The sequence below is a fragment of the Pseudophryne corroboree genome, chromosome 9, assembly GCF_028390025.1.
Source record: "Pseudophryne corroboree isolate aPseCor3 chromosome 9, aPseCor3.hap2, whole genome shotgun sequence".
In the NCBI taxonomy this organism is placed as follows: domain Eukaryota; kingdom Metazoa; phylum Chordata; class Amphibia; order Anura; family Myobatrachidae; genus Pseudophryne; species Pseudophryne corroboree.
In genome coordinates, this window is record NC_086452.1 from 84,977,198 (window position 1) to 84,989,441 (window position 12,244).

The window sequence follows — 12,244 nt, forward strand, 5'->3', positions numbered from 1 at the left end:
GTTTGTTTAATGACAAATGGTATTATGTAAAAGAAAACCAAATAAACTGCTCTTTTCTATTAAATAAGAAACGATCCTGATTATTTTTTTATTTCTGCCAAGTTTACTGCCATAGATCCCTCTGTTCTAAGGAAAGTAGACAGCTCAATTAGACTTTAATTAACAGTAAGTGGTTTTACTGCAAAGACATTGAAACTGTAGTGATGGTTGATGTAATTGAAGCGGTCAGCTGCATAGACTCCAAAGTTCCTGGTTTCCTACTTTTATCTCTTGTTGTACCTAAAGGGCCGTATTCACGGGGGAGATGTGTGCTGAGCAAACCGATCAGCACACATCTCTCCCCCCGGCTCAGCACAGCGCGATGTATGCTGAGCGAGGGTGGGACGGACCGGGGGGGGGGGGGGGGGAGGGACGGGTGAAATGAGCGATGTGCTAGATTGAGCCTGCATGCAAGCCAATCTAGCACCGGCGATAGCAACACGTGGGGTTGCGCATCGCTATCTCTGGGGGGGCATACACTTGAGAGATTCATGCTTAAACTCTAAGCATGGATCTCTCCGTGAGTACCCCCCTTAAGCAATTAGTCTTGATACTGGGGAATACATCACTTTACTTGACCAGTTTTTGCTCCTAATACCATTACGCTGTATTGGGGTTTTTTCCTGACAGAATTGTTTCTATAGGCTACGCAATACCTGCTAACATGAGCAGTTTGTCAGTGCATAATTATACTGCTTTTATCACTTATTTCCCAGTTGCAATAACCGGAGCTAAATGAATTCTTCACATACACACAGAGAAGATGGTCATTTTGCGAGGTGAATCAATAATCCTATTCATTTGGTAGGTAGCACTGAGGTACTTCAGAACTATGCATTTGCCACGAGCCAATGACGTAACTAAATGGGCAGACTGCCGTCCCACAATCTAGCTGACAAAATGGCTGTCTCTACCTTGTGCGTCAGTGAGGTCCACCGATTTAATTGGCTGCACATTGATATTGCTTCAGCCCGCAAATGGCCGTCCCCACCTTGCATACACATTTTGGGCACAATAGATGTCAATGCTCTCCCCAGGAAATTTTGCTAGCCGTGTGGGGGCCTTCACAATAATGAAATGCTGAAATCCTGTATACCAATTTAAATTCATGATAAACATTAAGTATAATTCTTCTCTTCTCAAGAGGCCCAGTTGTCTGCAGCTGTTTATTTATAATCATAGTATGTAGGATCTGGTCCCTCTAGCTATAGATTACTTTGTGTTCTCCGCTTAGTACGATTGCTTAAACAGGTTTAAATTTGTTTTATAGTAGTAAAACCTCTTATAGCGGACCAAATAATGTCCACTTCAATAAACTTTACGAGTTGACCAGATACCGCCTCACTTGCTTTTTGGACAGTGTTTTAAGAAATGCCCAGATACTGAACTGCCCACTTGTTTTGTTAACATATTTTCAGGGATGCCCAGATACTGCCCACTTTGCCTTTGTGACACATATTTTAAGAGATGTGCAGGCACTGCCCACTTGCTTTTTTAACAGATTTTTTAAGATGCCCAGAAAGTGCCCACTTGCTTTTAAAATAATTTTTAAAAATGCCAAGATAGTGCCCACTTGCTTTTATTCAACATGATTCCACTTGCTTTTTTTCAACATATATTTTTAAGAGATGCCCGGATGCTGCACACTTGCATTTTTTAGACATATTCATTAAGAGATGCGAAGATGCTGCACGCTTGCATTTTTAAAGGAATGCCCAGATATTGGCCACTTTCTTTTTTATTGCAGGTTTTTAGAGATGCCCAGATACTGGGCACTTGTCTTTTTAGCATTAATAGATGCCCACATACTGGGCACTTGCCTTTTTATTTAGCATTAATAGATGCCCACATACTGGCCACTTGCCTTTTTAGCATTAATTGATGGCCAGATGCTGGCCATTTGCATGTGTTGCAAATATTAACTTTAAAGAGATGCCCTGATGCTGCCACGTGTTCTGCTTTTCCAAATTGTTTTGGAGAGATGACCAGATACTGGTCACGTTTTTTATTTTTTTGTACATTTCTTAGAGATCCCCAGGTGCTGTCCATTTGCATCTCACATGTTAGATTTTCCCGGTTTTTGTTTTTCTTTAGCTTTTTCAGAGCATCTCAGATACTGCCTCACTAGCCACACAGAGCCCCCCTCCCCCCCAGCAACAAGCACGTGCCTAAACCGCAGACTCACACAGTCTATATCACTGGCGGCGACCAACTGCGCCCGCCGCGCCCTTCCTTTTATAACGGGGGAGGGACCTGCTCTGCCGCCCGGCTGACGTTACTGTGTGTATGTGACGTCAGTGCAGTGCGACTGCCGGCAGCGTCACCTCAGTGCCGGGCGGCTGAGAGACGTTGCCGGGGGAACCGCCCGAGCTATCAAGCCTGGGGACCCGGGAGAGCGCGTCATGTGGTTTTAGTCCCTGAATTATGTATTCAGCCCAGGTCATTACAATGCAAAGTGCAGTATTCAGTGAATATATGTATGTATATATATATATATATATATATATATATATATATACACACACACACATTCACATATGTATGTGTGTGTATCCTTCCAAGCAGGAGAAGGGTGTGGTAGATCTATAGATTCTGGGCAGGATGCTCCTGGAAAGGTGTGCATAGGCTTTATTATGTTTTCCTGCAGCTCTAGAGCAACAGCCTGTACTTACTATTGCCTGTAACCAGCATGTCTGTCATCCACAGCCTGTCACCCCGCCCCGCAAGACCTGCAGGAGATATGAGCAGCCCACGATCGCCTCCAAATCTCGTTCGCCATCCCCATACACAAACAGACGCATGTGTGAGTTGTCTGAGGACTCCAAGCAAAGACTGGCCCATCTCAACCTTGGACCCTATGAATTCAAGAAGGAGACCGAAAGCAAGCCCCCCTTTGTGGTCCGACACGTACGTTCACTCAGAAAGAACTTTGGGGCAGATGTATTAAGCCTGGAGAAGGGATAAAACAGCTCCTGTTATTTTTCAAATCCGTAATGATTGGCTGGTGCGTTATCACCTTGCACTTATCACTGGTTTATCACTTCTTTATCCATTCTCAAGAATAATACATCTGCCCCTTTGTTAGAGCTTGATCGCTAGTTTATACAAAGACTTGAATTGTAAAATGCCACTGACCAACATTTATGTAAATGTCCAAAGCTTAAAATGAATCTAATGGTGCCCATACACTTGTGCGATGCCCCGCGATGCGACCTCGCGGGGCATCGCACCGGCAGCTCATCGCACCTGAACTGCCAAAGTGATTACCATGCGATTATGCAATAGATCGCATGGTAATCACGTGATCGGCACGTCACCGCCGAGTGGGAGCACATCGCAGTGCGAAATATCATGTGGTTTTAAAACCACATGCGATTGCACTGCGATGCGAGAGATATTAAGTGCAGCACATAATATCTTGAGACTCGACATTCGAGCGGCGTGCCCGCGCATCGAGTCTAAAGGTGGGTACACACTGGAAAGATATATCTGCAGATCAATTGATCTGCAGATATATCTATGGACGGATCGGGCAGTGTGTTGAGCATACACACTGCCTGATCCGTCTGGGACTGACGTCATGAACTGGGCGGGCATGTACACACGCCCGCCCAGTTCAGCTGTCAATCACCGCCGGCCGCCGTAGCATGTGTACGGGCGGTCGGCCGACCGCCGTACACACACAGCGACGCGCCAATATATTGGTAGATATATTGGCTGTCGGCTGTGCTGCGGGGCCGACACGATACGTCTGTGAACGACGGAGTTCACAGACGTATCGTCCGTACACACTGGCCGACGGTCCCGCGATATATCAGCCTTTCAAGAGAACGGCCGATATATCGGCCAGTGTGTACGGGCCTTCAAGGTACCTACAATGTGCATACAATCCTTCGATTTCTCTCACAGATGAGGTCGAAATCGAAGGTTAGCACCGATTTATCTCACAAGTGTATGGGCACCATAATGCTGGGTACACACCTACAGATATATCTGCAGATCAATCGATCTGCGGCTATATCTGAAGGCCCGTACACACTGGTCGATATATCGGCCGTTCTCTTGAACGGCCGATATATCGCGGGACCGTTGGCCAGTGTGTACGGCCGATATGTCTGTGAACTCCGTCGTTCACAGACGTATCGCGTCGGCCGCGCAGCACAGCCGACGGCCAATATATCTACCGATATATTGGCGTGCCATGCTGCGGCGGCCGGCGGTGATTGACAGCTGAACTGGGCGGGCGTGTGTACACGCCCGCTCAGTTCATGACGTCAGTCCCCGACGGATCGGGCAGTGTGTATGCTGAACACACTGCCTGATCCGTCCATAGATATATCTGCAGATCAATTGATCTGCAGATATATCTACTAGTGTGTACCCACCTTAAAGACAGATCGGGCAGTGTGCTGTGCATACACCCTGCCCGATACGACTGGGTCTGACATCATGAACTGGGCGGGCATTTACACACGCAGTCCAGTACAGCTGTCAGTCACCGTCGGCTGCTGCAGTGTGTGTACAGGCGGTCGGCTGACTGCCCGTACACACACACAGACGTGCCAATATATCTAACGATATATTGGCCATTGGCTGTGCAACAGGACTGACACGATATGTCCGTGAACGATAGAGTTCACAGACATATCACTCGTACACCCTGGCCGACGGACCTGCAATATATCGTCCGTTCAAGAGAACAGCCGATTCTCAAGTGTCTATTAGTTTACACCATTGCTAGTCCAGTCTGGTAATGGGGTCTGAGAACAGCAACCATTGTTTCTCTGACGTCCTAGTGGATGCTGGGAACTCCGTAAGGACCATGGGGAATAGCGGGCTCCGAAGGAGGCTGGGCACTCTAGAAAGATCTTAGACTACCTGGTGTGCACTGGCTCCTCCCACCATGACCCTCCTCCAAGCCTCAGTTAGATTTCGTGCCCGGCCGAGGTTGGATGCACACTAGGGGCTCTCCTGAGCTCTTAGAAAGTAATAGTCTTAGATTTTTTTATTTTCAGTGAGACCTGCTGGCAACAGGCTCACTGCAGCGAGGGACTAAGGGGAGAAGAAGCGAACTCGCCTGCTTGCAGCCGGATTGGGCTTCTTAGGCTACTGGACACCATTAGCTCCAGAGGGATCGACCGCAGGCCCAGCCTTGATGTTCGGTCCCGGAGCCGCGCCGCCGTCCCCCTTACAGAGCCAGAAGCAAGAAGATGGTCCGGAAAATCGGCGGCATGAAGACTCTGTCTTCACCAAGGTAGCGCACAGCACTGCAGCTGTGCGCCATTGCTCCTCTCACACACTTCACACTCCGGTCACTGAGGGTGCAGGGCGCTGGGGGGGGGCGCCCTGAGGCAGCAATTAAAAACACCTTGGCTGGCTAAAATACCTCAATATATAGCCCCAGGGGCTATATATGAGGTAAATACCCCTGCCAGAAATCCATAAAAAACGGGAGAATAGGCCGCGAAAACGGGGCGGAGCCTATCTCCTCAGCACACTGGCGCCATTTTCCCTCACAGCTCCGCTGGAAGGAAGCTCCCTAGCTCTCCCCTGCAGTCTACAAAGGGTTAATAAAGAGAGGGGGGGCACTAAATTTAGGCGCAGTATACATTATATATAATAACAGCAGCTATAGGGGACATAACTTAGTTAGTCCCTGCATTATATAGCGCTCTGGTGTGTGCTGGCATACTCTCACTCTGTCCCCCCAAAGGGCTTTTGTGGGTCCTGTCCTCGTTTAGAGCATTCCCTGTGTGTCTGCGGTGTGTCGGTACGGCGGTGTCGACATGTTGAATGAGGAGGCTTATATGGTGACGGAACAGAGGCCGATATATGTGATGTCGCCCCCTGTGGGGCCGACACCAGAGTGGATGGATAGGTGAAAGGTATTAACCGACAGTGTCAACTCCTTACATAAAAGGGTGGATGACGTAACAGCTGTGGGACAGCCGGCTTCGCAGCCCGCGCCTGCCCAGGCGTCTCAAAGGCCATCAGGGGCTCAAAAACGCCCGCTCTCTCAGATGGCAGACACAGACTCCAGTGTCGACAAGGTGGAGACATATACACAATCCACTAGGAATATCCGTGACTTGATCCCGGCAATAAAAAATGTGTTATACATTTCTGACTTTAACCCAAGCACCTCTAAAAATGGGTTTTAGGTTTGGGGAGAAAAAACAGGCAGTGTTTTGTTCCCCCATCAGATGAATAAATGAAGTGTGTGAAAAGCGTGGGTTCCCCCGTTAAGAAACTGGTAATTTATAAAAAGTTACTGATGGCGTACCCTTTCCCGCCAGGAGGATAAGTTACGCTGGGAGATATCCCCTAGGGTGGATAAGGCGCTCACACGTTTGTCAAAAAAGGTGGCACTGCCGTCTTAGGATACGGCCACTTTAATAGGTACCTGTTGATAAAAAACAGGAGGCTATCCTGAAGTCTGTATTTACACACTCAGGTACTAGACTGAGACCTGCAGATAGTGCTGCTGCAGCGTGGTTGGTGACCCTGTCAAACAGGGATACTAGTTGGCAAACATAAAAACATATTAAAGACGTCGTCTTATATATGGGGGATGCACAGAGGGATATTTTGCCGGCTGGCATCCAAAATAAATGTAATGTCCATTCTGTCAGGAGGGTATTAGAGACCTGTCACTGGACAGGTGATGCTGACTTAAAAAGCGCATAGAGAGCCTTATAAGGGTGAGGAATTATTTGGGGATGGTCTCTGGGACCTCGTATCCACAGCAACTGCTGGGAAGAAATAATTTTACCTCAGGTTTCCTCACAGACAAAGGTACAGTCCTTTCGGCTTCAGAAAAGCAAGCGGGTCAAATGGCGCTTCCTTTCTGTACAGAGACAAGAGTAGAGGGAAAAAGCTGCACCAGTCAGCCTGTTCCCAGAATCAAGATTCTTCCCCCGCCTCCTGTGAGTTCACACCATGACGCGGGTGCTCCACAGGTGTAGCCAGGTACGGTGGGGGGCCGTCTCAAAAATTTCAGCAATTAGTGGGCTCGCTCACAGGTGGATCCCTGTTTCTTTCAAGTAGTATTTCAGGGGTACAAGCTGGAATTCGAGATGTCTCCCCCCAGCCGTTTACTAAAATATGCCTTGCTGACAACTCCCTCAGGCAGGGAGGCTGTGCTAGAGGCAATTAATAAGCTGTATTCCCAGCAGGTAATACTCAAGGTGCCCCTACTTCAACAAGGACGGGGTTACTATTTCACACGGGTTGGGGTACCGAAACCGCATGGTTCGGTGTGACCCATTTTATATTTAAAATCCTTGAACACCTACATAAAAAAATTCAAGTTCAAGATGGAATTGCTCAGGGCGGTTATTGCAAGCCTGGACGAGGGGGATTACATGGTATCCCGGGACATCAAGGATGCTTACCTGCATGTCCCCATTTACCATCCTCGCCAGGAGTACCTCAGATTTGTGGTACAGGATTACCATTACCAAGTCCAGACACTGCCGTTTGGACTGTACATGGCACAGAGGGTGTTTTATCAAGGTAATGGCCGAAATGATGATACTCCTTCGAAAAAAGGGAGTTGTAATTATCCCGTACTTGGACAATCTCGTTATAAGGGCGAGGTCCAAGGAGCAGTTGGTAGTCGGGGTAGCACTATTTTGGAAAGTGCTACAACAGCATGGTTGGATTCTAAACAGTCCAAAGTCACAGCTGGTTCCTATGACACGTCTACTGTTCCTGGGGATGGTTCTGGACATAAACCAGAAATAGTGTTTCTCCCGGAGGAGAAAGCCAAGGAGTTGTCATCTCTAGTCAGAGACCTCCTGAAGCCAAAATAGGTAGCGGTGCATCATTGCACGCGAGTCCTGGGAAAAATGGTAGCTTCCTACGAAGCAATCCCATTAGGCAGGTTCCATACAAGAACTTTTCAGAGGGACCTGTTGGACAAGTGGTCCGGATCGCATCTTCCGATGCATAGGCTGATAACCCTGTCTCCAAGGACCAGGGTATCTCTACTGTGGTGGCTGCAGAGTGCCCATCTTCAAGAGGGCCGCAGGTTCGGCATACAGGACTAGGTCCTAGTGACCATGGATTCCAGCCTTTGAGGCTGGGGGGCAGTCACACAGGGAAAAAACTTCCAGGGACTTTGGTCAAGTCAGGTTATTTCCCTACACATAAATATTCTGGACCTGAGGGCCATTTACAATGCCCTGAGGCCGGCAAGGCCTCTGCTTCAAAACCAGCCGGTACTGATCCAATCAGACAACATCACGGCAGTCGCCCATGTAAACCAACAGGGCGGCACAAGAAGCAGGATGGCGATGGCAGAAGCCACAAGGATTCTCCGATAGGCGGAAAATCATGTGTTAGCACTGTCAGCAGTGTTCATTCCCGGAGTGGACAACTGGGAAGCAGATCTTCTCAACAGACACGACCTCCACCCGGGAGAATGGGGACTTCCTCCAGAAGTCTTCCAATAGGATTGTACACCATTGGGAAAGGCCACAGGTGGACATGATGGCGTCCCGCCTCAACAAAAAGCTATAAAAGATATTGTACCAGGTCAAGGGACCCTCAGGCGATAGCTATGGACGCTCTGGTAACACCGTGGGTGTACCAGTCGGTTTATGTGTTCTCCCCTCTGCCTCTCATACCAAAGGTACTGAGAATAATAAGAAGGCGAGGAGTAAGAACGATACTCGTGGATGGCCAAGAAGAGCTTGGTACCCTGAACTTCAAGAATTTATATCAGAGGACCCATGGCCTCTGCCACTCAGACAGGACCTGCGGCAGCAGGGGCCCTGTCTGTTCCAAGACTTACCGCGGCTGCGTTTGACGGCATGGCGGTTGAACGCCGGATCCTGAAGGAAAAGGGCATTCCGGAGGAAGTCATTCCTACGCTTACTAAAGCCAGGAAGGAGGTTACAGCAACTCATTATCACCGCATATGGCGAAAATATGTTGCATGGTGTGAGGCCGAAAGGGCCCCAACAGAGGAATTTCAACTAGGTCGATTTCTGCATTTCCTGCAAGCAGGAGTGACTATGGGCCTTAGATTGGTTTCCATTAAGGTACAGATCTCGGCTCTGTCGATTTTCTTTCAAAAAGAACTAGCTTCAGTACCTGAAGTTCAGACATTTATAAAAGGAGTGCTGCATAGTCAGCCCCCGTTTGTGCCTCCTGTGGCACCTTGGGATCTCAACGTGGTGTTGAGTTTCTTAAAGTCACATTGGTTTGAGCCACTAAAAACCGTGGATCTGAAATATCTCACGTGGAAGGTGGTCATGTTATTGGCCTTGGCTTCGGCCAGGCAAGTATCAGAATTGGCGGCTTTATCATGTAAAAGCCCTTATCTGATTTTCCATATGGATAGGGCAGAATTGAGGACTCGTCCCCAGTTCTCCCTAAGGTGGTGTCAGCGTTTCACCTGAACCAGCCTATGGTGGTGCCTACGGCTACTAGGGACTTGGAGGACTCCAAGTTGTTAGACGTGGTCAGGGCCCTGAAAATATATGTTTCCAGAACGGCTGGAGTCAGAAAATCTGACTCGCTGTTTATCCTATATGCACCCAACAAGCTGGGTGCTCCTGCTTCTACGCAGACTATTGCTCGTTGGATTTGTAGTACAATTCAGCTTGCACATTCTGTGGCAGGCCTGCCACAGCCAAAAATCTGTCAATGCCCATTCCACAAGGAAGGTGGGCTCATCTTGGGCGGCTGCCCGAGGGGTCTCGGCTTTACAACTTTGCCGAGCTGCTACTTGGTCAGGGGCAAACACGTTTGCAAAATTATAAAAATTTGATACCCTGGCTGAGGAGGACCTGGAGTTCTCTCATTCGGTGCTGCAGAGTCATCCGCACTCTCCCGCCCGTTTGGGAGCTTTGGTATAATCCCCATGGTCTTTACGGAGTTCCCAGCATCCACTAGGACGTCAGAGAAAATAAGAATTTACTCACCGGTAATTCTATTTCTCGTAGTCCGTAGTGGATGCTGGGCGCCCATCCCAAGTGCGGTTTATCTGCAATACTTGTACATAGTTATTGTTAACTAAATCGGGTTATTGTTGAGCCATCTGTTGAGAGGCTCTATTGTTTCATACTGTTAACTGTGTTTCATATCACGAGTTGTACAGTGTGATTGGTGTGGCTGGTATGAGTCTTACCCGGGATTCAAAATCCTTCCTTATTGTGTACGCTCGTCCGGGCACAGTATCCTAACTGAGGCTTGGAGGAGGGTCATGGTGGGAGGAGCCAGTGCACACCAGGTAGTCTAAGATCTTTCTAGAGTGCCCAGCCTCCTTCGGAGCCCGCTATTCCCCATGGTCCTTACGGAGTTCCCAGCATCCACTACGGACTACGAGAAATAGAATTACCGGTGAGTAAATTCTTATTTTTTCTGAATGGGTTTTTAACAGAAGTTTTGGAGTTTAGAATAGTTCGCCACGTGCCTGATTCTGAGTCACGGAGTTGAGCGATGCGTAGCTACCGCACGTGCGCAAGAATTCCAAAACTCCTAAAGCACATGCATCCCATGGTGTGTGAGCACAGATGCGCGAGTATGTTTGGAATGTGTTGTACATTCCTGGGGTGTCTGGGAGGGGGCTATTCAGACATATAAAGAGTGTCCATTTCATTGGCGTGGTACGGGAGTGTCGGGCATGTTGCTGAACTGGTTGCATACTCAGAAACTGCTATTGGATACTATACTCTGAAGCAGAATCTGTAGCTACTGTAGCATGGGCCTAGGGCGAGTTTCGATGTTGCAGAAGATTATTGCGTCTAAAAACGCACTAAGCGGTAGCGTCTGAAGATTTGTAAAGTGGGCGTCTCAATCGTTTCCCCTTCAGACGTACTCTTGCATACCAGGGGAAGGGCTGATAGCATTAGTATAGAGTCGCAGATAGGATTACTGCAAAGACACAAAACCGGTCACCGCAGCCCCTTGGGCTGTGTACACACTAGGACGATTTGTCGTATTCGAAAGACAAATCGTCTAGTGTGTACCCACAATTGTGCACTCCCGGTGATGATATACGAAATTATTTGATTGACCGTGCTGCAGGTCAATCAAACAATGGCCCTCATTCCGAGTTGATCGGTCGCAAGGCGATTTTAGCAGAGTTACACACGCTAAGCCGCCGCCTACTGGGAGTGTATCTTGGCTTCTTAAAATTGCGACCGATGTATTCGCAATATTGCGATTACAAACTACTTAGCAGTTTCAGAGTAGCTTCAGACTTACTCGGCATCTGCGATCAGTTCAGTGCTTGTCGTTCCTGTTTTGACGTCACAAACACACCCAGCGTTCGCCCAGACACTCCCCCGTTTCCCCGGCCACTCCTGCGTTTTTTCCGGAAACGGTAGCGTTTTTTCCCGCACGCCCATAAAACGGCCTGTTTCCGCCCAGTAACACCCATTTCCTGTCAATCACATTACGATCGCCGGAGCGATGAAAAAGCCGTGAGTAAAAATACTATCTCCATTGTAAAATTACTTGGCGCAGTCGCAGTGCGATTATTGCGCATGCGTACTAAGCGGAATTTCACTGCGATGCGATGAAAAATACAGAGCGAACGACTCGGAATGAGGGCCAATGGCCCTCATTCCGAGTTGTTCGCTCGCAAGCTGCTTTTAGCAGCATTGCACACGCTAACCCTCCGCCTACTGGGAGTGAATCTTAGCTTATCAAAATTGCGAACGAAAGATTCGCAATATTGCGAAAAAACTTCTCTGTGCAGTTTCTGAGTAGCTCGAGACTTACTCTGCTAGTGCGATCAGTTCAGTGCTTGTCGTTCCTGGTTTGACGTCACAAACACACCCAGCGTTCGCCCAGACACTCCTCCGTTTCTCCAGCCACTCCCGCGTTTTTCCCTGAAACGGTAGCGTTTTTTCACACACACCCATAAAACGGCCTGTTTCCGCCCAGAAACACCCACTTCCTGTCAATCACATTACGAACACCAGAACGAAGAAAAAACCTCGTAATGCCGTGAGTAAAATTCCTAACTGCATAGCAAATTTACTTGGCGCAGTCGCACTGCGGACATTGCGCATGCGCATTAGCGACTAATCGCTCCGTTGCGAGAAAGAAATAACAAGCGAACAACTCGGAATGACCCCCAATATCGTGTGTGCGGTTGTGCATATTAATGAAGTCCGGACCAAGAGATTATTCCGACGTTCATAAAATCGAGTTGTGTGCCGGCAATCTGTGATGTTGCTAGGCAAAG

At 48.4% G+C, this 12,244-nt stretch overlaps 1 protein-coding gene across 3 annotated transcripts in view; it reads left to right on the forward strand.

The window, feature by feature from the left end:
* The window catches only part of SPATA6 (spermatogenesis associated 6), a 290,370-nt gene that overhangs the window by 67,631 nt on the left and 210,495 nt on the right, over positions 1–12,244 (forward strand). The window contains exons 1-3 of one of the 3 annotated variants that reach the window (XM_063939578.1): positions 2,310–2,478; positions 2,605–2,654; positions 2,746–2,946. In XM_063939578.1, coding sequence (XP_063795648.1) covers positions 2,839–2,946 — 108 coding nt within the window. In that variant the 5' untranslated portion in view covers positions 2,310–2,478; positions 2,605–2,654; positions 2,746–2,838. Of the gene's footprint in view, positions 1–2,309; positions 2,479–2,604; positions 2,655–2,745; positions 2,947–12,244 lie in introns of those variants that run through there. The other 2 variants (XM_063939576.1, XM_063939577.1) reach the window with 2 other exon arrangements.